Below are 27,196 nucleotides of genomic sequence, written 5' to 3' on the forward strand. Positions count from 1 at the left end.
TCCTACAATGTATACTTTGCCTATTTTATTTAATATCCTTAACAAACACAATATAGACCAGACAGGTCAACTATATCACACTTAATGTGAGTCTATTTTTCGAAGTAGCGGTAAAAGCCTAATATTTCCCGCCGATTACGAGCTGATTAGAGTATAGGCAATAAGCAATATGTCAAAAAAAGTAAGGGTGACTCCAGGAAGCTGAGGGCACCCCCTGACCAGGGGAAGTGATGGAAAAATGTTGATGATTGTTTCAAGGTGATTTTAAAAAATTCTGGCAAAATGCTCCGACTCCAAGGGGTATACATGTAGAACCCTGCCAGGGCTCACCCAGAATCCCCAACAGAGCCACCTTTTACTTAAAATTGTGTGTGTGAACCAAGCTGGAAAACATTTCAGGAGTTGGCCCTCCCCCCTTCAAAAATTTGGATCCGCCCCTGAAGTAAAGACGCATTACAATAAGTGTAAATCATGTGTGGGTGATACTGTACATACTTACCAGCAGCTTAAAACATACAATTGATACTAATTTGGTCATGTAAGGTATTCACCATCTTCAATGACGATTCACATTCATGATCAATCATTGTAGAGTTCTTGTACATCTTCTGTTATATCTAATGGTATATATTACCTGGGAGAATCCAATCCTGAAGTATCATAAATAGACTCACTGTTGATAAATACTAAGAAACCAGCTTACCTTGTATAAAATCTGTAATTCAGCAAGTATTTGTTTTTGTATCCGATCCTGAAGCAGTGTGAATAGACTCACTTTTGATATATAATATTAAGAAACCAGCTTACCTTGTATAAAATCTGTAATTCAGCAGGGGTTGGTTTTTGTACATCTTCTGTATATCTAGTGGTATCGCCACTATCGTCAGTGTGAATAGACTTACTGTCTACTGTTGATAAATACTAAGAAACCAGCTTACCTTGTATAAAATCTGTAATTCAGCAAGTATTTGTTTTTGTACATCTTCTGTTATGTCTAGTGGTATCACCTGTTGAAATAAAGGAAGATGGCATTGTTGGTCTAACTATTATTTGAAGTTAAGGGGGTACGAAAGGCAAAATCAAGTTGCTCTGATTGAGATTAAAATAGACTTGTTGCAGAGAGATATGCAAAATAATCTTAATTCTAAAATTTGAGCCAAATCGGACAAACGGTTTTTGAGATATTGCTGTTGAAAGATTCTTTGTATTCTATTGTTTTTGCCAATATATTGATGAAGTTAATGAGGAAAATTGGCAAAATGTGCTCATTAATATTAATTTTTGCCAATATTTTATGAATAAACCTTCATACTACTTTTACCTTTAAAATTTTGACCTGAAACTTTGCCAATGTGTCTCTATGACCTAAACCTTTAACATGTGATTTTCCCGCTCATCTAATTTGCATATTTGCATAATTAATTAGCCTTTTGTATAATGCTAATTAATTATGCAAATATGCCAATTAGATGGGCGGGAAAATAACATTTTAATGTTTTAGGCTATAGAAACACATTGGCAAAGTTTCATGTCAAAATCATATAAAATAAAATTAGTATGAAGGTTTATTCATAAGATATTGGTATAATATTGGCATACATGAATATTCATGAGCACATTTTGCCAATTTTCCTCATTAACTTCATCAATATATTGGCAAAAATGATAAAATACAAAGAAACTAAAAACATGTATATCTTGACAACCGTATGTCCGATTTCCTTCAAACAAAAACTATTTTGCTCAGTGTACTTAGGTTAACTTATTCAATCTATTCAAATGGTTCTAAATTCAGTTTCTGTTTTCCAGAAACATCGTTTCGAACCACCTTAATTATTCATTACTGAATATTCATGAAGCAATGAATCAGCTTGCATTGGCCTAACTACTCAAATGCAGTAATGGAATGGGAAAATAGTAGGTCTAATGATCTATTCCATTCAAAATCCACACACCCCCTATGGAAGACATGACCTAAATACCCCACACAGGAGGTGAAGATTTCAAATTGAGTCACCTCTTCAGGTAACCCCATTTGAAAAATTCAGTCTCTGTATGGAAGATGAAGGTCATGTCATGTCTTCCACGGGGGTGTTTGGATTTCAAATAGAATAGCCTAATTGATATTTTATCTATCTCTCATGGGCATAAGCTTTGGTTAAGACTTAACAATTGTGTCACTCTTTTCTCTTTGAAGATGTCACTCAAATATATATATTAAGGGTGTAAGAGCATGGCTTACACAGCAAATCACAGAATGCCACTTTGGTTAATCCTGCTTAATGTTCATCTCTAAAAATGTTTTGGTATCGTGTACATGCTAATGAATTAATTAGAGCTTAATACTTTTCATTTTCTATAATTGTAAAGATTTGTAAATATATTGGAAATAAGTACTTTGATATTAAAGGACCTACCCTGACCACCCTCAAGTTAAATTTTTTTTTTTCAATTAAAGATTTAGAGGTACTACACCCCCAATAACCCACACTGCCTCGAGCGGTGGCCCTGATGGTGACCAAAAAGGTATCAATACATTATTTTTTCCACAATTTCCAGCCCTTTTTCATTACTAATTCTTCTTGCCGCCCCTTCTGCCCCACCCTTTTTTCTTTAATAATACTTCTTACTACCCCCTCATCTTCCGCCGTCCCTTCTTTTTTTTGCTGCCCCTCCTTGACCCTCCCCCCAAAAAAGAAAATATGTGCATGGTTCAAATGGAATCAACCATTCAGGTAATCCCATTTTAATCTCATACTCCCTGTGTGGAAGATTAAGGTTGTATCTTCCATACAGTTGGAGGGCCATTCAACTTTGACGCGCTATTATTAAACTGTACGCTATGAATATGCACACAACGAAAATTCAAATTTGCTTGGTTTGGGTTGCAGTTTTAAAAGCTCCCAAAATTATCTCTACAACTCCTAATAGCTATATATTTTATAAATAACTACAAGAAAGGCTTTCAACATTCCATATATGTTCACAAAAAATACCGTAACTTTGCAAGGAATATGATATGGGCACATAAACACAAATTTTTTTTCATGAATTGAGATAAAAGAGTAACAAAAACTACTATATTTTACAACTGGTGCGAGTTCATAAATCAGGAATTTGCATATGATTAGAAACATGGCTTATTATCCTCATATTAAAAAATCAAGATTTTTGGTTGGTTAAGACAAAAACCTGCCGGGATGAAAAGGGTATTTTACAAGACGGAAAAATACCAGTATTCAGTAGGCCATGCGACAACAACATTGAGAAAGTTCATACGAGCAGTGTTAAACTGCGCGCGCGTATTTCACTGAACGCAGATGAATGGCGCACTTGGGCGCGTGTACTCGTTCATGGTGTAAAGTTACGCGGTATTGTTATGAAGTTGTTTACTTACTTTTCGTCGATGGGCCGAATCTGGGTAACAAATTTAAACCACTATAACAACTTTGATTTTTAAGTTCAATATTTGGGACAAAGACTAATCGATAGATAAAGGTTGAAATTACTTGTCTGGCTAAAAATTAGAATGATTAAAGCGTTAAGACAGAAAATATCCGGGTTAGAAGTCCTTAGCAACGAAAATAAATTTGAAGGTAAAGCAAACGCAAAAATCACGAATTCTAACGACAAAGAGTAGACAAAATGGAAATCAAGTAGAGAATTGTGAAGATATTTTCAATACATGTTATTTGTAAATTGCCCAAGATGATTGGCTACACATAATACGATACATTTCAAATCAAAACTTTCCGCGGGAAAGGTAAAAAAGCATACCCAAGAGTGCGGCGGTCATTTTTGCAAAGGTCGCGTACGTTAATAATTTGACCTTTAACGGAAAACGTGCATGATGGCCCTCCGACTGCATAGAGGTTGTATGGATTTTAACTGGAATAGCACATTTCATTGGGGGAAGCACAAATGGCGAGCAAAGTAAACATGTTTTTCATCTCAAATTTACAAATATTTTCAACATTTCTCATTATTTCCACATGTTTAAGGCTAGCAACTCAGACATATTAAGACATGCTAATAATTATACACCTGGTTTTGTAATAACTCACATCATCTGCTGAATGCAACATGTCATAAGTGCTTTGTTATTAATATTGAGCACTTGCAAGCTTCCTGTATTCAAACTAACACACAATACCAATTGGTTTTAGCTTGCAACATATGAAAGGAAAGTATTAATTCAATTAATTCTAGAAACAGGTGAATTGTAAAGCTCTGTTATGATGTAACAATAAGAAACAGATTTCCTGCCAATTAGGTGATGACAGGTTGATAAACGTATACATTCTATGATGTATTACTTTATTGTACATGATGATTGCTGAATGTAACTTGGTATTAATATATAAAGCTACGCAGTTTCATGTTTCAGTGAGAATTATTATCAATCTGGTTATGAAGTAGCATCACTGTATTATCTAAGTACAGGGTGTTCCTGAAAGAACTGTATCGTCGGAAACGTACTTGTTAGGGTATTTTAACGCCACAACAAAAAATAACTGAATACTTGGTGTGGTTGAGAAATAAATCAGCTATCACATACTTTTTGAATTTTGACAATTGACAATACCGTTCTTGAGATATAAGAATTTTACGAAACTCCTTTATTTTCAAGCATTAGTAAAATCGCCCATTTTGTCGCATTGTTCCCGCTGGATTGAGTAAACTTCCGTTTTTTTCCGCTGTTTTATTTTTTTCCCTGATCCACCACACAAAAATCTCACATCTGACATCGTCAGACGTTAACATAGCCCAAAGCGTAATTCTCAATACAAATTCTTTATTTTGACTACAGAACAACCTTCCTGAGAGGTTAAAAAATAATTAAAACCGTATTCTTTATTAGGTTTTCAACTTGGGAAGGGATTTGATTGAGATTGAGATGGCCTAATGACTGCGCATGATGCATCTTTTGTCCACTGATATTGACTCTGTGGAACGACTTGAAAAAGAGGGAGTTTCATAAAATTCTTTTATTTCAAATCCGGAGCGGTCAATTGTCAAAATTAAAAAAATATGTGATAGCTGATATGTTTCTCAACATCACCAGTTATTAAGTTACATTTGGTTTATGCATTATAGTACCCAAAAAAATCAGTTCCCGACGATATAGTTCTTTCAGGGACACCCTGTACTAGTTTGATAAATGTTTCGTGATATTTCTGTGAGCATAATGCCCGAATGTTAAAATGTATGTTAATAGCAACAAGTCTTAAACAAATTAAAAATAGGTAAATTGTGTAGAATATATTAAGGAGTTATTGTAGCACACTATACGTGTACATGCATTTAAAGGTAGAATATAAAAATATTGCGATACTGTTTTGTTTGTTAAAAAATAAACCTTGTGTGTTCTGTATACAATCGTTCTGTCATTTTTTTTCTTCAAATAAGCCAGCAAAAAATATCATTTTATTATTGCATCAAGTTATTATCATTCTGTATTTTACTTCCATCTGTATAAAGAGTTCACTACCTCTGCTTGCATTGCTTGGATTATTCTAATATTATTATAATACAGAGGGTCATAACTTCGGACCCAAACATGCTACAGATGTAATGATGTGTACTTTGTAACTCTTTTTGTGTTTCTACACATCAGTTCAAATTCTGATATGGTCTCTGAAATCTGATACGTTTTTCTGAGACCATGCTATCCCCGGCATCTCCACACTTTCCCATCACCACGCACTTCTGTTCACTTCCGCTGGTGGCCCGTCAAAATTCGCAGAGTTCACTACCTCTGCTTGCATCGCTGGGATTCTTTTCTTGATTTCAACTTGTTTTATGTGAAAAAGGGATATATCCATTATGACTTATCACCCATAACCCACCCCTCCACCACAGTTGAGACTAATTTTTTGATGATTTCTTTGGAAATAATATGTGACATGATCAAGGGAATGAGTCATAAATCGGCCCTGTTCGAAAATGAGTTTTACACATGTTTCTAAAGAGGACATTTAGAGCTTTCAGAAACTGAAAACCCCATGTTGATGACTTTTCTTTAAGTCATTGAAGTTACGTCAATTTATCAATCGCTGAAAACAATATAATTTTAACACTTTCTTTGCCAATATCTCAAAATCAATATTAGTGACATCCGACTCATTTCCCTTGATCGTGTCACATATATCGCTCATTCTACAAAATCCGGTGCCAATCCACTAAAAAAATTGAAAAAATAAAAGTTGTTCAAAAAACCTGCTTTTTGTGTTTTTAAAAGTAAATGTATCACTACTTTCAGATGTAAAAAATTGCCAACACCACTTGCATATTTTTCTTTCAGGATGTCATGATGTTTTTTTTTTTAAAACTCAATGTAATGTTAGCTACGTTACCGACTATAAAATGGGCTGTTTTTACTCAATCCAAGGTCATAAAAAGCAAATTAAAGATCACTTGAGTGAAATGTAAAACAGATTTCACCATTTCATAGAAGTTTTGAAGATGCATAAATGAGTGTGTAACGTAGCTCACAGTAACGTAGTTCACTGGTTTTAATGTTTTTAATGTGATTTGCGAACGTTAGAACGTTATGTCGGTTAATTCTAATATAAATGGGGTTCGACCACTGGTAGCTTTCACATATTATTAGGAAGTACATGTAATACAAGTGCATACTATAGAATTCTGGTAACGTAGCTCACCAATCTTAACATGGTCGGTCGAAATTTCAATGTTTACAACATTTCTATGCCAAAAATGCTACAGCATCACAATTTTACTGTGATTTTTAAAAACCTATGAGTGTTTCCTTTCAAAAACCGCAAATTACATTGATACCTCTGTTTTACTTCTTTCCAATAACGTGTGTTAAAAGGGGTAACGTAGCTCACAGCGTTTTGGTGGAAAGTGCAATTTATTTTAGAATTACACAAAGACATTTTAATCACTAAAAAATAATGTTGATAAACAATATGATGGTGCGTTATCTAATTAAAAAACAACAAATATGTAAAGAAATCGCATTTATTCAATGAAAATATTTAGGGTTAGATGTGACACTTGAGCTGTGGAAACGCATTTTTAGCGATTTTTGAGCCTTTGCAAGGGTTAATCAGGCTGAAGAAAGCATTTAAAGTATGGAAAACTATATATGTCCGTGTAGATCTCGTTGAGTTCTACCAGAAAAACAACATATTTGATGCCCTAAATGCTCGACAAAGTTTTTGTGGACCAAAGAATGGAAAAAAGGCTATTGGCACCGGATTTTGTAGAATGAGCGATATACCGATTTGGATGTTAATGAGAAAATGTGATCTTTCATTTGATATCACAATCTCATCAGGTTTAAGGTTAGGCGTATGAAATATTGATAGAGTCACACACCTTTAAGAATCCCAACTCTGGGTGTTCGACTAAATTTTCAAGCTTTGACCCTTTAAAAATCAGTTTGTAATCTAACATTTATTTTGCACGGAGTCAATCAGAACCATATTGAACACTTACCATGTCTGCCGGCATGGAAACATTAATAGCATCATTTGCCAGACAAGGACTTGCTATAATGCCTGGGTCATCAGGGAGCCCATCCCGATACCCCTTCCATGTGACATGATGGTTGGGGAGATGAAGGTTAAGGGTGCTTTCACCCCCATGGTAACAAATAGTGAGACGCCCAGTAGATAAAACTATCGCCGACAAGCCAGATAATATCTAAATAAGAAAGGAAAAAATATGTGTTAATGCAAATAATTGTTTGTAATAAACGCTCCCCCTCTAATGCAAACTTTTCCATGCCATATCGTGTAGGTAAGCTTAAAACTTGCATCAGTCATGTCAGTCACGATCGCTAAATTGAATGGACAAAACCTATTATGACTCAACTCCCATTCATTTTGTTGCCTTATTATGGTAGAATTTCACTAATTCCATGCACTTACAGGTGTAATTTTGTTGTATTTCCCACGAAAATATCATTTTCGTGGGCGCAAAATGCAAACTTTTCCATGCCATATCGTGTAGGTAAGCTTAAAACTTGCATCAGTCATGTCAGTCACGATCGCTAAATTGAATGGACAAAACCTATTATGACTCAACTCCCATCCATTTTGTTGCCTTATTATGGTAGAATTTCACTAATTCCATGCACTTACAGGTGTAATTTTGTTGTATTTCCCACAAAAATATCATTTTTCGTGGGCGCCGCCATCATGTATAGTCGTAAATCCCTCCTTTTAATAGGAGCACCATCGGGAAATTGAACCCGATTTTGCAGCTTTTTCCACTGACAATTCACTTCCAATAAACGCCCCCTTTTGGAAAAATGCAACGCCCCCGGGGCGTTTATTACAAACAATACGGTACTCATCCATTCCATGTTAATTAAAACCTTAACATGATGTCACCTTGTCATATTTTGATAAAACATGTGTTCCTCTGAGGCGCCAAGAGCTATTTTATCGACGCTGTGACGTCTTTTTAACTTTTGGTGTACATAAGAAATACTTAGGTTCCCTGAGGCGAAATAGAATGATCCTTGAAAGCCAGATTCCTGGAGCACCGTCGTCCAAGTTCCAGCTCGTCAGAAGTCTCCAAACACATCCACATCGAATCCCCGGGGCACCAAGTCGACTTGGAGCAAGTTAAGATCCTCGACCGGGAACCTAAGTATTTCGAAAGGGGTGTCAAGGAGGCCATCTACATTAGAGTCAACCAACCTTCACTTTACCGTGACGGGGGCCGATACCAGCTACCAAGAGTCTACGACCAAGTGTTGGGGTCAAGTGTCCAAAAGGTCATTGATCCCAAACTTGGGTTGCCAGTCTCCCGATGAAGTAGGTATGCTAGGTGAATTCAAATTTGCCATCAAACTGCATCATTTTATATATCAAATTAAAGCCCTTGAGTAAACAAAGCCAAAACTGAAAACCTTTTTTTCATAGCACTTTCCGTAGCAAAGTTACATCTGGTCAAAGATTGACTTTCATCAAAAAGATTCAGCTAGCAAAATTCCCCAAAACGGCATTTCGGGTGTTTCTAGAATCTTAGTCTCATTATGATAGCAGCTTTTTTTAATATAAATAAATAAATTTTGGATTTATAAAGCGCCTTTCTCCAGATCTTAGAGGACTCAAAGCGCTGTAATTTCGCTGCAATGGTGAATCATCACAATCAGATCGCATCAACTAGGCCAGTTGCTGCCGAACGGCGCACACCTATCCGCATTTAGATTGTAATAATGTTATAATATGGCTTTAAGTCAAGTTTTAACTCAAGACAGTGGAAGCCTTCAAAGTCAATGCAACAAAGCATTTCGCAAGTCACTAAATCTTCACGCGAGTCACCAGGTCATTTCAGTTGGTGTGATACAGTTCCAATAATCGAAACTCCCGGCTCCGACCGGGAGTTCCAACAGGTGCTGTGTATGTGTTTGTATGTGATTAATGTGCATTCACATACACACTTAGCCGTCGGTTCGAAGAAATCGTTGCTCCAAAAATGATTGCAAATTACACATTTGTAATCATTTTTCACCACAACATATGATATGAAAACACAGGTGAGCAATGTATGAATATATGGAGAGGTGAAACAGGTTATTAATTATTGTCAATATTAATATTTTGCGACATTTATAATGAAAATAATTAACACTCCAGCCACCCTATGGCACCTTCTACAACTTGAGAACAAGTCCTCAAACGTTCGAAATTTGTGGGTGTGATATGGGTGTGATATGCACATTGTGCACCTTAATTACCGACTTATCCAAAAGAAGAAGTTAAGCTTAACTATCACTAGGGGTGGTGCAATAATTATGTGTACCCCGGGGTGAATTCTCAAAATGGTCTGCCAAAATCGCTTGCCCCCCCTTTGGCCGTGCCAAAAACCTTTGCCCCCCCTTTCGACGTGCCAAAAACCTTTGCCCCTCTTTACGTGCCAAAAATCTTTGCCCCCCCTTACACATGCAAGATTTTGGGGAACCCGAATTTAAAACCTTAATTTTTTTTTTTGTCTTAACATATACAATGTAATGCGAGTGCAGCGAGCAGGAAATTTTGCATATTGAACGTGTTTGTAACGTTTTCCTACGCCTTTTTAAGCCGTATATATAGAAACGGTGCCCAAAATATCTGTGCCAAAATTGCTTGCCCCCTTTCGACCTGCCAAAAATCGCTTGACCCCCCTTTCAACCTGCCAAAAAATGCTTGCCCCCCCCCCCTTTGGCCTGCCAAAAACCTTGGGCCCCCCCCTTTCGACGTGCCAAAAACCTTTGCCCCCCCCCCTCTTTTTACATGCCAAAAATCTTTGCCCCCCCCCTTACACATGCAAGATTTTGGGGAACCCGAATTTAAAACCTTAATTTTTTTTTTTTTTGTCTTAACATTGAATGTAGCAGGAAATTTTGCATATTTGAACGTGTTTGTAACGTTTTCCTACGCCTTTTTAAGCCGTATATAGAAACGGTGCCCAAAATATCTGTGCCAAAAATTGCTTCCCCCCCCCTTTCGACCTGCCAAAAATCGCTTAACCCCCCCTTTCAACCTGCCAAAAAAAGCGGCAATATCGTATTTCACGGCCCACTATTTTGGCGCCAAAGTTGGACCCCCTAGCTTACTGAAAATTGGTCGCACTATACGCAAATAGCAAAAATGATGATGTTTTTGAATTGTTTAATGTTTTCTTGCTGTATTGTCCTATAATCTTGTTAAAAATTTGGTAAGATATTATATTTAATATGTAGAAATGTATCTTGGTGAAAATTATAGTAAATTAAAAAAAAATGAAATAAAATACAGTTTGCCAGTGTTGCTTTTGTCTTTGAGAGCATTTTCTTTCTTGTATTGTCCTATCCTACTATGCCTATTAAAACAAAATTGGGAGCGGTAAAAATGAAAAGCATTTATTCCGTTGTTTAATCGCATAGTTATAGGTTCATCATCCAGTACATTTTGTAAACGTATGCGTTTTTAACCCGGGTTTTTAACGGAATAAATAGCAATCCAGAGGGCCTATACTATGGCATGCCATTTATTCCGTCAAAATTATGCAGATAAATCTGTTATTGTCGCGCGTCGGCTATAAAATGACGGAATAAATCATAGTAGTAGGCCTAGGCATAAAGTATGCAATTTATTCCGTCAAAATTTTGTCTGTAGGCCTAATAATATAAAAAAATTTTTTTAATTATCAGTTTTATTCTTTTAACGGAATAAATCGAATCAGTGTCACTTCCCAACTTTTAAACACGGGATCAAGTCATAACATGTTACAGTAGGTCCTAATAACGGAATAAATCATAGGCCTAGTAGTCCTAAGCATGAAGTATGCAATTTATTCCGTCAAAATATTGCCTGTAATAATAATAATAATAATAAATCTTTTATTGTCGCGTGTCGGCTATAAAATGACGGAATAAATCATACTATAAAGTATGCAATTTATTCCGTCAAAATTTTGTCTGTAATAATATTTAAAAAAAAGCAATTGCTTTTTTGATTATCAGTCTTATTCTTTTACGGAATAAATCGAATCAGTGTCATTTCCCAACTTTTAAACACGGTATCAAGTCAAGGCATGTAACAGTAATAACGGAATATGCAAATATTTCTTGATTATACATGATCATGCTGACATTCTAGTGCCGGTATGGTATGAGATATAGGCATATACGATATTTTTAGAGGTAATAATAATTCAAGCGCAGTTGATTAATTTGCTTTATTCCGTACCTACCGAACGGAATAAATGTAAAAATTAGGAATGACTTCAAAGCAGTCTACATTGGCTTAATCATACAGCAATATTCTGTGTTACAGTCTTAACGAATAAAGTATAAATCAAGTTATATTATGCGTTGATTTATAATTATTTTAATCATGCTAGGGGCCTGTTTTTTGTGACGGCATGATATAGGCCTATTTTTAACGGTTTATTGTTGAGCAATCTCACAATATATTATAGTGTCATAGAATAAACAGTTTTATAATTTTCCGCCTTTTTAAAACTTAAGTTTCCGCCAAAATGTTCCCGCTCTTTCTAGTTTAAGCTTGTTATAGCCCATAAAATCTTCTAAACCCGCTTTTGCTGCGCAATTTATCCCCCAAAGGAAACCCTCTTTCTCGTCCTCCGGACGAGGACTTATTTTAGTTTTAGCTTGTTGGAAAGCCTATATATATATAATCGTGTTTGGCGGCCCACCCTATGGGAATATGCAACTATTTGCGTGTAGGTGGGCCGCCAAACACGATTATATATTGCTTGATGATGTTCGACCCTATATATATAATCGTGTTTCATGCCCACCCTATGGGAAAATTCAATTATTTGCGTGTAGGTGGGCCGCCAAACACTATTATATATTAAGCTTGATGATCCAAGTTCAGTTTTATAATTTTCCGCCTTTTTAAAACTTATGTTTCCCTTAAAATGTTCCCGCTCTTTCTAGTTTAAGCTTGTTATAGCCCATAAAATCTTCTAAACCCGCTTTTGCTGCAAGCAATTTATCCCCCAAAGGAAACCCTCTTTCTCGTCCTCGGACGGGACTTATTTTTAGTTTTAGCTTGTTGGAAAGCCTATATATATAATCGTGTTTTGGCGGCCCACCCTATGGGAATATTCAATTATTTGCGTGTAGGTGGGCATGAAACACGATATATATTAAACTTGATGATCCAAGTTCAGTTTTATCATTTTCCCACCTTTTTAAAACTTAAGTCTCCCGCCAAAATGTTCCCGCTCTTTCTAGTTTAAGCTTGTTACCCGGCTTGTTATAGCCCCGCAAAATCTTCTAAACCCCGCTTTTGCTGCGCAATTTATCCCCCCAAAGGAAACCCTCTTTCTCGTCCTCCGGACGGGGACTTATTTTTAGTTTTAGCTTGTTGGAAAGCCTATATATATAATCGTGTTTGGCGGCCCACCCTATGGGAATATTCAATTATTTGCGTGTAGGTGGGCCGCCAAACACGATTATATATAAGCTTGATGATGTTCGACCCTATATATATAATGCATCGTGTTTCGCATGCCCACCCTATGGGAAAATTCTATTATTTGCGTGTTGGTGGGCCGCCAAACACGATTATATATTAAGCTTGATGATCCAAGTTCAGTTTTATAATTTTCCCGCCTTTTTAAAACTTAAGTCTCCCGCCAAAATGTTCCCGCTCTTTCTAGTTTAAGCTTGTTATAGCCCATAAAATCTTCTAAACCCCGCTTTTGCTGCGCAATTTATCCCCCAAAGGAACTCCGGACGGGGACTTATTTTTAGTTTTAGCTTGTTGGAAAGCCTATATATATATAATCGTGTTTGGCGGCCCACCCTATGGGAATATTCTATTATTTGCGTGTAGGTGGGCCGCCAAACACGATTATATATTAAGCTTGATGATGTTCGACCCTATATATATTAGGTATGCTAGGTGAATTCAAATTTGCCATCAAACTGCATCATTTTACATATCAAATTAAAGCCATTGAGTAAAGAAAGCCAAAACTGAAAACATTTTTGTCATAGCACTTTCCGTAACAAAGTTACATCTTGTCAAAGATTGACTTTCATCAAAAAGATTCTGCTAGCAAAATTCCCCAAAACGGCATTTAGGGTGTTTCTAGATCTTAATCTCATGGCGATAGCAGCTTTTTTTAATGGAACTGCTATCAAAATCCTCTAAAATTCCATGTGCGACTTGATTATCACCATAAAAATCATATATTTGGGTCAAGTGAAGTATAGAAAACATATTTATGTAGGTTTCCTTCACGGAAAAGAAAAAAAAAAAAATTCAAATTTCTATGTAAATATGCATTGTGTTTGGGCCCCGGTCTCGGCGAATTTCGCTGACTAGCAAATGTGTTAACTAAGGTTTGCCTGGGCTGGGATACCTATATATATAATCGTGTTTCGCGGCCCACCCTATGGGAAAATTCTATTATTTGCGTGTAGGTGGGCCGGCAAACACGATTATAGGTTAAGCTTGATGATATTAGACCCTATATAATTTCACTTGCACAACTACGCAATCTCTCGTCTTTGTATTTTACCGCGCACGACAGAAAAACATCCGTTTATACTGCTCGCAGATATTATTGATTAATTTTCAGTAAGCTAGGGAGTCAAATTTTGGCGGCAAAACAGTGGGCCGTCAAACACGATATTGCCAAAAAAGCTTGCCCCCCCCCCTTTTGACCTGCCAAAAATCTTTGCCCCGGGGGTACACATAATTATTGCACCACCATGACCACCCATTTCAAAGTCTTTGTTTATACTCAGCACGATCATAAATGTGTACAAAAATAACATAAGATGTGCACAATAAAGAGTTCTTCATATTGATGAAGGTTTATAATATTTCGCACCTGTCTGGTAAGGAACATAGAGGCAGAAAATTCAAATCCGACTGGGTAAGTAGGTAGGGCGCATGGGCGCCGCCATGTTTGGTAGTAATTCTATATTTTCATTTAATTATTTTTTCTTTTATAGTACTGCTTAAAGATTCTTCTTTCAGTATAATATTTTCATGTATGATTTTGATTAATTATTAAGGTTTTCTCTATAACTGTTTTGGCTAAATTACGTTTGAGCTAATTATTTTCGCGTAAAATACTTTTCAAGATTAAAAACGCCGACCAGCTGATGCGGTTCAAAGGTCATGCATGGTACACAACAAAAACAGTGACAGTGAGTGAGTAGCTGTGTGATTTGAAGCCAAAATCAAGCAATGCAATCTGATTCGAAACTCAATATTGAATGATCAGTGTATGATTAGCAAACAGTGACAATTGCTCTGCAGCTGCATTGCACAAATTGTAAGTTTTTTGTACTTTTGTTGTGTTTTAAATATTTATTTTCATTTGGATTTTACATTTTTTTATTTATGTACACCATGAACTTGAAATTAATACTTAGTGATAGGCTGTACAGCCCAAAAATAAGGGTGATGTTTCAAAAAGCTTAGGGTACCAGCTGAATTGAAGCAGCTAATCCTCCTGAGCATTTTGACACCTTTTAAAAAAAAATCGGTTGAAAACTGAGACCGCGCCGGCCACAAAACGACGCATAAGGGGGGTTTCTTGGGACCCCCCTATTTTTCACTATTTTGACAATTATGGGCATTTTCTTTGCTGTTTGTTGGATTCTAATGATTATTTACATGATTTTGGGTCCCCTGGATATATTTATGCAATTTGTACACAAATCGTATGTTTTGATGCAAGTTTAAGAGCCAATTTAGGATATGAGGGCGCTGTTCAGCCTAATAGCTGTTACGTATCCCCCCTACTAAAATTTTATCATTTCTTATTATCAAATCAAAGTTACTGATAAATAACAGTTTCTGTCCAAATTAGAACTCTCAAGCTTATTTCGCTTGTGCGTGGTACCCATTTGAATATGTGTAGAGACGCTTCCATTGACTTACATGTGATACTAATTTTACCCAAAAACGTTAATTTTAAGGACACTAAAAAGTTTCATTTGACACAAAGTGCATAAATGACCTTCCTGGACCTAAAACTATGTAAGTAGATACCAAAAATGCATTACATAATCCTTAATGTGATAAAATTTGCCCCCCCCCCCCTTGTGTGTCATTATTTGGCCAGCACTGTCTCAATTTTTGGCCGATTTCAATGAATTTGGTGTCAAATTACTCAGAACACCAAGCTGCATCAAATAAGCTGGTACCCTAAGCTGTTTGCAACTACACCCTTATACAGCCTATCACTATAATAGCCTAAATAGGGTGGTGCAAGTCTCAAGTGTATTATTTTGTTCAGATTTCCTTTTACAAATTAAGCATACTGCTAGCAGGTATTATTTTCCACAAGGTCCTATCCGGATATCCGGGGGTCCTATGCACACACTTGACGTCGTGTGCGGGAATGAGGACAATGTTCATATTACATTTTGGTCATTTTTTTCAGGGCCACCCCCCCCAGGTCAAAATTTTCAGGGCCCCCCTTCTTGCATCAGGCCCCCCTAGCAAGTGTTTATGAACGGTCCCTTACCTTCCAATGTATTTGAGCATATTTTCCTTCAAGATTTCCTTTCCGTCAAATTTGACCGGGTTTTCACCATGCCACACTCAAGAGTCCATTTTAACCATTTGCAGGGGCGTCGCTAGACCAATTTTGATGACAACGTCAATTTTTGCCGACAAAATTTTGTATGGGGGGTGTCACAACCCCCATACCCCCCTCTAGCATCACCCTGACCATTTGCGCAAGCTCAGATTAATTACATGTATCTTGCAAAGAACCGGGGGGTAAATGTTAAAAATGAAAATGAGATTCCTATATATTCTTATGGAGAATTGTGCCAATTACATTGATGCAATGGCAGCCACATAATTCGCTAGGCATATTATTGGTTATTTTTCCCACTGTGCAAAAAGAATTATTTACCTGGTGTTGATGCTGTTCCCCCTCCTTTTGACATGCCCAAACAATTTTACCCCCACCCCCTCTTTTGACATGTTCCAAAATAACTTTGCCCCCCCCCCCACACACACACACAAAGACCTGAAATTGTCTAATCATGTGGAATAAAAAGCAGAACATGTTGCATATTTGAACTTTTTGTAGGTATGTTTGCAAGTGTGATAACATCGAGAGAGAGATAATAAACATGTTTTTTGGATATCAAGATTGCAGCCATTTTGGTAACTAGGGCCTCATGTATATGACCAAATTAGGACCCCTCCCCAAATAAATGCCCCTACAGAACTGTCTCAGTGCCCTCTTCATAATGCACCTGTACAATTAAATTCCATCAAATGTCTGAATAAAGTACCTTGGTTTCGGACTATAATGATTTTTTACTTCAGATACACTGTATTTATGTTACTTACAGCTAACTAAAATATGGATGAAGAGAAGGATCCAGGACAGCTTAATGTCAAAGACTGCTTTGAATCATTAGCACAGGAAGCTAGAGGTAAAGATTTGATGTATACATATAAATTATGTCCCTTTATACTAAAAAAAGGGAGAGCAAGCAATTTTTGGCAGGGCAAAAAAATATGCAAAATTTCCTGCTCGCTATGCTCAAATTATATCTAGACCATATGTGACACGATCTGGTACATGGGGGCCAAAGGCAGCAAATTTAAAACTGAGATAAAGGTAAAAATATGGAGTAAAAAACAATAGGAATAGGAAAATAGACATCAAAAAACTTCATAACTTTAGAACCAACCAAGTATGCTAGACCTTTGGTGTTTTCAGTAAATGATAGCCTTTTGTATGTATAATGTAATAATTACAGTAACTCAATTTTCAAAAATGCCTCCTTTGGCCCCCATGGACCAGATTGTGTCACATGTAATAAATTATTTGCAAGTTGATTTATTAGTCTGATCTTGTTTTGAGTTTACAGAACAAGCATTATGTTTAGAAATTAGCATCTGCCAAAGGCATAAATGTTGCTCCTCCCAGGATCAAACTACCCATCCAAAATGACAGGCAGACAGATGGCCAGCTAACATGATTTAGCGAGTAACATTTAAATCTGCAACTTGTAAGGCAAATGATGAAGTTCGATTTATGCTTTTAAATGTTCAGTTATTTAATACTCAGCAATATTGCAATACCTAATGCATTTTAAGTTTTATAAAATTTTGTTATACCTATTGGTTATTTATTATTTTTCAGAACTCTATCTGCCAGACACTATTCAATATATCGATGGAGTTCCCAATCCTCTGGACTTCTATAGGGAGTATGTATGCCCAAATAGACCAGTGATAATAAGAAATGCCATAACCCACTGGCCTGCACTCCACAAGTGGACTATCCCATATCTCAGGTAAGACAATGGAGCTCTATTTGCCATTAAATGAAGAAAATGTGTCTACAAGGAATTTTGGCTTAAATTTGTCAAGTTCATAGTGTATCCTGCCTGAAAAAAGCACAGGCAGAAAAGTGAAACTTATACACTACTTAAAAGTAGTTCATATGTTTCACCAATTTCCCCATAGGTTTCCCCATTTATTTAATGTATTTGCCATCCGAGCGTAAATATTTTTGAGAAACCCTGTACATGCATGTTGGGCATATGCATAGAAGCTTCCACAGAAAGGAAATTTTAAAAACCTTCAACCCAACTCACATTTAGCCCAACTTACTATCAAATCCAATTGCCGCAATTTCACAAAGATAACGTATCTTGATTTAAAAACTTATGTAAATCTTATCTAGATCCATCCAATCCATTCTTTATTTTGAAAACATATTAAAGCCTTACAAAGTTTGATACAATAATTATGGGTTATTCTTGTCTCTTGTTATTCATATTTTTGTAATCAGAGATATTTATGGTGAGAAGGAAGTTACAGTAGCAGTTACTCCTAATGGTTATGCAGATGCTGTCTATAAAGATCACTTTGTCATGCCAGAAGAAAGAACTATGTCATTTGCTTCATTTCTAGATATTATGCAACATAGCAATGATTTAGAAAAAAGTGCACAACATCCAGGTGTGTTTTATATTCAAAAACAAAATTCTAATTTGACTGAGGAGTTTCCAGAGCTGATACCTGATGTAGAAGCTGATATCCCATGGGCTACTGAAACATTTGGTGAGTAGCCTTGACCTTAGATTCCATATTAGGATTTAATCTGTGTCACAACTAGTGAAGTCTAATCAACAGAATTTCACTGTGGCTCTACATAATAAGCTATAGATTACTTGACATCATTGTTTATCAACAAAGGCGAGGGACTGGTCTATCAATATGCTTGAATGAACCGCTACACTGTTCAATGGCTTTTTTGTACTATATGAAATGTGGTCAGCGATTTAAAATGCATGTGCCCTGAGTAAACTACTAACATACACACACTGCAGGGCAAAGAACAGTGGAAATTGCCATAATTTGTGTGCATACTGCCGGGCAATGACGTCACATGTCAAGTGGTCTATAGCCATTCTCAAGAGTCAAAATACATTATAGAATACCAGTAAACATTATTTACTAATATCTTGAATGTTTTGGATGTTTTTATGGTAGACTTAACATGTAAATACCTCAAAATCTTGCTGTCTGACCTACATTGTCAATTCCATGTGCGAGCAACATAACAATATTTTAGCTTATTGTCATTGTTTTCTCAGGTAATCCTCCTGATGCTGTGAATTTCTGGATGGGACAAGAAAAGGCAATAACATCAAGTGAGTAAGTGCAATCTGTTGTTATATACAGCAGGTATACAGGTTCATGTAATATTACACTCATCACAAACCTTTGACATTTGCTGGTATTTAAGGGTATACGATGTATTGTTGGTCAAAGCAGCAGAAAAAAAGTAGTTCACAGCATCTTGCGAATGGTAGTGAGCTTTAGCACAAATTGCATTGCTCAATTCATAGCAAGCGTGTAGAAGAATTCAAATATCACAGATATACTTTTGTAGGTCCTGTGGTTCTTGAGTCATGTTGTAAAGAGGGCTGAAACAACAACACTTTTGTAAAACGTACATAACTCATTAACAACAATAAATTAAGCAAGTTTTCAAAGTATATGATTTGTAGAATGGGGGCTGCTTCAACCAACAATACCTTGTATACCCTTAATAGACCCAGCTTATTGTGTAAAAAGCAGTATGACTATGCATTATTATCAGCCAAACCACAATAGAATGGTTTATTCCATTTGAAATCCAAACACCCCAATTGAAGACTCGGTCTTAATATTTCACACAGGGAGTATGTATTTTAGCTTATGTTAAATTGAGTTACCTGAAGGGGTGACTCCATTTGAAATCTACCCCCCTTTGAAAGATTAAGTTGTGTCTTCCAGGGGGGTGTATGGATTTCAAATGGAATAACCCAGTTAGAATACTGATATGTCAGGATCAAATTAACTTTCTTCCATGTCACATCTGCTTAAATAAAATCAGCAAAATGATGCAAGAAACAATAGTAAAGTGATGCAATCAATGCTTCAAACCCAATTCTTAAGTTAAAATGTAAAGAATGAAAAGAGAAGATATTCCCTGGAAGGCTCAGAATATGTTTGGGCAAGTATAATTGTGTAACTAGACTATTAAAGGGTGAGGGAAATATACCATAGAATTCCGTCTAGAAGCATATATGCCTCTAAACGAGGGTTTTTTTTAACGAAAGATATGAAAGGCCAATACCCTTCTCAAAAACATTGCAATAGATTGGTCTTACAAATATACATGTTTGTACAGCCGCCTTTATCAGTAATATAGTTGTTCAAACTCCAAATAATGTTTTTGCTGAGAGTGTCTCTTGTGTCAAAAAAACCTCGTTTAGAGGCATATATGGTCGCATGTCATAAGTTGGGTATGCTAAAAGGGTGGAGGGATTACACTTTTCTGAAAATTGCTATACAAATTTGATTGGCTTTCCGTAACCCCATATCCTACAGCAGTGGTTGATACCTCATTTTAAGCCTAATTTTATACTCTTTCAGTCTACTGAAGCATATAATTATACATTATTCAGCAAAAAAATCACATCAGTTGAAATGAAAAATGCCAGGGGTGGAGGAGCAGGCGGATGTGGAGCAGGCGGATGCGGGAGTGTGCAATAGGGCCTATATGAAAATTCACATGTCAGCATGTCAAAACTACTGGTTACTTTTTCAAATCTAGGGAGGGTATGATGTGTTGACAGCTGTGAATGCTGAATTTGTACAACTAAAACAATTACTGACTACTTAAGGTGGTACTACACCCCCTGATAAATTTTGTGACTAATTTAGCATTTTTCTCAAAAAGTAACTACACATTGGTAACAAAAGTTATATGCATATTATAGGGGCAAGGAATCCAATTACTTCACTGAAATTTCGGTGATTCAAGACAAGGGTTCATTATATAAGTTAAGAAATGAGGTACATTCTAGCGGTACCTCTTTTCTTATCATAAATAACGTACCGCTTGTCATATGTCACCGAAATTCCAGTGTAGTAACTGGATTCCTTACCCCTATAATATACATAACTTTTGTTCCCAGTGTGATATTATTTTTGAGAAAATGCAAAAATAATCGCAAATTTATTAAGGTGTGAAGTGCCACCTTAAAAGGTTATATGTTCCATTTTTTCATTTTTAATGAAATCCTAGTTGAATTTCAGTATTTTTAGCAGTATGCTAATGTGCATTTCTCTTCTTGATATTCATTTCCTCAATAATAGAATAACTATCTCGCTAATTACTCGTAAAAGGTCATTGACCTTCACAATGTAATTAACATACATAAAATTATTTTAAATAGTTCATTTGAAGCATTAATGTATTGAAAACATATCCTCCAAATCTGATGACATTCTTGCATAAAATAAAAATTTTACAGTCATTTTTGTAATTGAGGTCCGATTTGAGAAAAACGCATTTGAAAATTGAGATTTACATAGACACCTGTGTATTAATTAATTAGTAATTAAGCATTATCTCACAAATTAAGCAGGTATTAAGGTTAAAAATGGTGTTAATTATTAAAGATTGTCAATATATACAACATATCAAAAAATACATTTTTTGTCATTTTTGACCATGTAATGGAAATTGTACCCAACTTATGACATGCGACCATATATGCTTGTAGACGGAATTTTACGGTATATGTCTATGAGTGAAATAGGGATCATCTTTAAATAAACACTTGTTAAAACTCCAAAAATCATGATTCCCTTCCCTAGTATGGCACTGTATTTTGTCAGATCAATCTATGACACTCATTTGTCAAGCAGAGGTTTAGTCTCAGTCCCAGTAGATTTGTGCTCCTTAGTCACTAAACAAACTGCCTGGCAACAACCTCATAGTATGTCTTTTCTGATTGGCCAATCATCATCATCATAAAATGTTAAGATGAAAATTGGCTGTCAATCAGCACTGGGCTTCAGTGCATGCATCGGTTGATGGACAGCTATGCCGTATTGCGGTTGCATAAATCCACACAACGTACATGAGTACATTTTGTATGCGCTGCGAGTCACTGACATGAAAGGCGATATCAGACGATTGGCGCCTCATTGGCTGCTAAGCTAGCATATATTTTATGTTTGCAGTATCTACAAATAGTGGGGGCCTATGATGTTTAGTGTCACTTACACAAGTCACATCCTATTGCCAATTTATTTGGAAATTCATTAACCAATCAGCGATCGTCATTTTAGGGGTTGTCGCCAGATGGTTTGTTTAGTGACGGAGGAACACAAACCGGCTGGGCCGAGACAAGCAGAGGTTTTCATTTTAACACTGCTTTTGTTCAGAAACTCAAAGCTTGTATCATACATTGAGGCCTACCATTAAAATAATATGTTTCCAATTCCAGTTTATATATTGCTCCATTGGGTTAGATATGAAAAGCAAAAATTTGTATAAATATGTTGTGAAGGAACATGATTCTTGTCCCACTGAGTAGAACATACTTTTGGTGGTGGTACCGGGGTACACCTTTTGTTTGTTCACACCATCAAACTAAACATATCTCTGGCAATTTTCATTAGGGTAATGAGAAAAATTTAAGCTTTTTTCTGCATGATATCAAAATCTAAGTTACCCACCTTTAAAGTAATGTGCTCTTAGCCAGTGTAAAGTTAATCAATTTTAATGTTTTTATACTTGTTTCAGTGCATAAAGATCATTATGAAAACCTGTACTGTGTGATATCAGGAAGGAAACACTTCATATTACTACCACCCACAGATTTACCATTTATTCCTTATGGTAAGTAAAACAAGACTATCACTGTCATCAAAGTAGATGGGAGAAGTCACACTAGACTTGATCCACCAGTCCTTCAACTGATATTTTGTGCCGCCATGTTTATTGTTTCAAGATCGGGGCCGAGGGACTCAGGCTAAAGTCGGACTACCCTATTTTTGCTTGTCACTCATGGAGGAGCAAATGGTATATACATACCTGATAACTCCATGAATTATCCTATCCATTTGCTGTTGTTATTATTGACACATGCACAGGTGGGATGTGCATAGTGGTCACTCTCTTGGTGCACTAGATTCAGGGTTCAATCATGCCACTCTAATATTCACCTGTCGAAAAGATAGCACAATGCACACTCTGGATTATTAAGACTGACATAATTTGACTGAAGCACAATCAGAGTGCTACTATGGGTAAGTTGAATACATAAGCAGTATAGTATGTTTATGGATAATATTTTAAGGTGTTTATCTAATGAAACCTTTGTCAAATATTTCCAGTAGTATTTTGTCAACATTTGTGATTGATTGCTCTACTTTGTCCTACATTTAGTGAAACCTCATTCTAGTAATACCAAATTATACAAGCCAACCAGAAATATACTTTGTTCAGATTATAATTGACAAAAAATTGAGACTCATAACATTTTGTATTGATATAGAATTGCATGCACGCAGTTCAGAACAGCACCTATCCCAGTTGCATAATGCGTAACTGGCGCACTTACACAAATATATGTGACCGTAAGTTTGGACTTTATTGACTCGCATAGTAACAAAAACAAAATAATTTTGGCCAATTAAAAGCTGAACAAAGTATAGCTAGCATGTTGTCTTGGTGTATTCTTGATCATGTTAATTACCTTACATCAACAGTAACCTGATTTTAAGTCAATCATATATCAACTTTGATCAATATTATGTGTTAAGCTGTAGCATATGACACTGTTTTAGCACTATTCTGACAAATATATCTCATGACTATCAGTGTCATTTCTGGGATATGGCAGACTGGTCATATTAATTCACATGCTTTGTTCAATCCTCTGCATATAATTCAAAGTGTATAATTACTCATATTTTTAACAGGTACTTACCCCGCTGCCAAGTACAAAGAGGTTTCACCCGGCCATTTCGAAATGATTGATGACCCAGAAGTAGGCCAATTACCATGGATTCCTATAGACCCTCAAGAACCAGACTTGAACAAGTGGCCTTGTTATAGCAAAGCTAAACCACTGCATGTCACTGTGAATGCTGGTGAGATGCTGTATCTACCATCATTGTGGTTTCATCATGTGAGACAAGATCAGGCCACTATAGCAGGTAAGAGACAGTAGCAGGGGTAAGAAAATTGGGGATCTGTTAAAGTTTGTTCGGCTTATAAGGCGAAAAAAATAAGACTCATTGCACCATGTATAGATATAGAATGGCATGTACGCAGTTGGGCACAGTGCTAACGCTAGTTCAGTGTTGTGTAATGCGCATGCTTACTGGCGCACACTTAAGTTAGTTAATTTACACCAGCGTGAGTTGGGACTTTATTGATGCGCGCAATAACAAATTCCAAATAATTTTCACTTTATATAAACCGAAGAAACTTGAGCTGGAACACTACCAGGTAGCCATCGCTCATGATTCTTATGCATTTAAGAATTGCATGCATCTAGCATTGCATAGTATGCAATGCTGGATGCATTTGAGGTGCTGGGGTACTGTTGCCTCAACAGTACCCCAGCACCCCTGATGGAAGCCTGTACTGTACAATCTCTAATAAATGCCCCAGGAGGGAAAGATTTTCCAAAAGGGGGTGTTTATTGTAGTGAATTTTCCAGGAGTTTTCAATGACAAAAACAAAACCAACTTGCAAAATATAACTTCCGGATTTTAATAAGCACTTTTGGAACTTACAGAAGACAAAAGCTCTTTTACCCATTCTGTAAAAATATATACCTGTGGCCTTCGTGGTTGGTCTGCTGTCAAAAAATCATTAAAAACAAAACATTCTTTTTGAAGATTGCCACTAAATTTTGAAGAACCCTCCCACATATTCACAAAATGATCCACTTTCATCATCTGAAGTTCACTGAAAGACCATATTTTGTAGATGTCTTAACAGCTATTTGTACAATAATTTTAATACTATTATATATTCCACTTAAGGGCTGGGGTATGAACGTTTGGACAGTATTTATTTTGGGACATTAGAGCACATCAGACATATCGAATTGCATTCTGAATACGAAGAATTTCATTCTGATATCAAATAATTTTGATTTTTTGAAATTCGCAATTTAATACACATTTTATGGCAAATCATTAAAAATTGATATTTTTGATATTTAACAGTACATGAAGTAAACTTTATAAATCTGATTATTTATACTTAAAGTGTATGTAGGTGGGATGAAAAGCAGACGATCAATTGGAAATTTTGACCTTTCAGTATTGAAGATATGGATTTTTTTCCCAAAACACCAAAAAAATTAGGTCTTTTTGGGAAAAAAATCCATATCTTCAATATGAAAGGTCAAAATTTTCAATTGACCGTCGGCTTTTCCTCCCTGCTTCATACACTTTAAGAATATATCATTAGATTTATATAATTTACTTCGAGGACTGTTATATATCAAAAATTTGAAAAAATATCACATTTTTATAATTTGTCATAAAATTTGTATTATATTGTGATTGTCAAAAAATGAAAATTATTTGATATCAGAAAGACGTGCTTCGTATTCAGAATGCAATTCGATAGGTCTGAGGTGCCCTCATGTCCCACAAAAAATACTGTCGAAACGCAATAAACGCTCATTTTAGATCCCTTAAGCAGCAACCGCACAAAATTGTACCTAGATAAGCAGATTTTACGTGCTTGCATTTAATCTTTCTTATTTATTTTATTTTGTTGCAGTTAACTTCTGGTATGACATGGAATATGATATTAAATACAACTACTTCAAGTTCCTTGAAAACATCGCTGCTGTAGATAAAAAATTATGACACCAAAAGGCAACAAGAAATTAACAAAGTGTAATCAAAATTCTGTACTTAAATTGCTACATACCCATTCACCAAATTTACAGCTTACCAGGGGGACAGTATACGGACTTATCACGATTCTACGCATGTTTATATGCCCTGCAAGATTATGTTAGCGTCAGCATGTGTGATTCAAATCTGCCACTGAGAAATCCAACATAGTGTTACTCTCAACTTGAGATGAGACAGACTATATGCATATGGGTGATATGCCCCTTCATCAAGGTGAACAATTTGAAAATTGCTGTAAATTAACCGGTGCCCTTTAATCATGCATGGTACCTCTCAAATGAACCGACTCACTGCAGTTCTACAACTCTGGCAGCTTAGTTGGGGTTACAAAATTAAGTACAATCAACTAATTAAGAATTTTAATTATTTTTACAGTATAATTTCATTTTAATGTACCTTATAGTGTCCTTAATTCATTATTTGTGTATTAGACAAATGCATGACCTATACTTATTTCAAAACTTCTTAAAGCTCCTGATAACTACTACATAGCACAAGAATGCATCAAAGGTTAGCATTTAAGATCAATTGGATATTATCATAATCTTCCTTCTACAAAAAAAATCAAAAGATGACTGCAGTTAGCATCATATTTAGAAACCTTGAAAAAAATCGGGTTCTATTTGGACAATTTTCAAAGTGCATGTGATATAGTTCAATTTGAAAACTTATCACTGGTGTGTAGCCACAGAAGGTGTTAGTTATACTTCTTGAAATAGTGGTTTGAAATCATATTTAATAATAAATTCAATATGTGACATGATCTGGTCCATGAAGCCAAAGGAGGCATTTTGGGAAATTGAGTTTACTATTAATTATTAGTATTATCTTATGCAAACATTAGGCTATCAAATACTGAAAATACCAAAGGTCTAGCATACTTGGTTCTTCAGTTATTAAGTTTTGCGATGTCTATTTTCTTATGTATTTTCTTGTTTTTTTACTCCATATTTTTGCCTTTATCTCAATATCAAATTTGCTGCATTTGACCTATATGGACCAGATTGTGTCGCGTATAACAGTTTCACTTCCTAACAGTTTAAGTAGGGAGTTTGCTTGTAGAGCAGGTAAAATTAATGCCTTTGGCAGGCACTAAATTATATTTATAGCTGTTGCTATCATAAATAGATTGTATTCCTAAGTGAAGGCAAAGGTAACACATTGAACTCACTGAACCCATAGTATGCCTTACAAAACCTGAATTATTGACATTTTTGTCATTTTACAGAATTTTTTATGTTTCAGTTTTGTCTTGTTAATTCTATTTTTTATATTCATTTAATTAAAATTTGATTAATTGCTTTTAAAAGTTTTTAAAACTCAATTTGCTTTAAAATGTCACTTATGCTTCCTGTTAGCTATGCCCCTGACACATTTTAATGTGTTTACAAAAGAAACTACATTGAAGCTTTACTTCCATTCTTTACCTCATAAAGAATGGAAGTATTATACTTAAAAGTATAATACTTCAATTCTTTATGAGG

The 27,196-nt window shown here is 35.8% G+C and overlaps 1 protein-coding gene and 1 long non-coding RNA gene across 2 annotated transcripts in view; one reads left to right on the forward strand and one right to left on the reverse strand.

Moving 5' to 3' along the window:
* LOC140151896 (uncharacterized) overlaps nt 1-7,687 on the reverse strand; it is a 33,591-nt gene extending 25,904 nt beyond the window's left edge. Inside the window, exons 1-2 of the long non-coding RNA XR_011858991.1 lie at nt 7,468-7,687; nt 939-1,007 (exon numbers count right to left, since the gene is read on the reverse strand). This is a non-coding gene — a long non-coding RNA (uncharacterized lncRNA). The remainder of the gene's footprint in view (nt 1-938; nt 1,008-7,467) is intronic.
* Nucleotides 7,688-14,627: 6,940 nt separating this feature from the next.
* On the forward strand, nt 14,628-26,511 carry LOC140153315 (bifunctional peptidase and (3S)-lysyl hydroxylase JMJD7-like). The gene is made up of 8 exons (XM_072176040.1): nt 14,628-14,769; nt 16,814-16,897; nt 17,614-17,767; nt 18,268-18,539; nt 19,076-19,132; nt 22,567-22,662; nt 23,748-23,984; nt 25,573-26,511. Exons 2-8 carry the CDS (start codon nt 16,825-16,827, stop codon nt 25,659-25,661), a joined length of 978 nt encoding a protein of 325 aa, XP_072032141.1. The 5' UTR covers nt 14,628-14,769; nt 16,814-16,824; the 3' UTR covers nt 25,662-26,511.
* Nucleotides 26,512-27,196: the final 685 nt, after the last annotated feature.

The sequence above is a fragment of the Amphiura filiformis genome, chromosome 5 (genome assembly GCF_039555335.1).
Source record: "Amphiura filiformis chromosome 5, Afil_fr2py, whole genome shotgun sequence".
NCBI lineage: Eukaryota > Metazoa > Echinodermata > Ophiuroidea > Amphilepidida > Amphiuridae > Amphiura > Amphiura filiformis.

Excerpts from the sequence above, each read along its gene's own strand:
- LOC140153315 (XM_072176040.1), top strand. The coding sequence starts at position 16,825 with ATGGATGAAGAGAAGGATCCAGGACAGCTTAATGTCAAAGACTGCTTT. Across the intron at positions 22,663-23,747 it reads TTTACCATTTATTCCTTATG|GTACTTACCCCGCTGCCAAG; the intron begins GTAAGTAAAACA and ends TATTTTTAACAG. Across the intron at positions 23,985-25,572 it reads AGATCAGGCCACTATAGCAG|TTAACTTCTGGTATGACATG; the intron begins GTAAGAGACAGT and ends ATTTTGTTGCAG.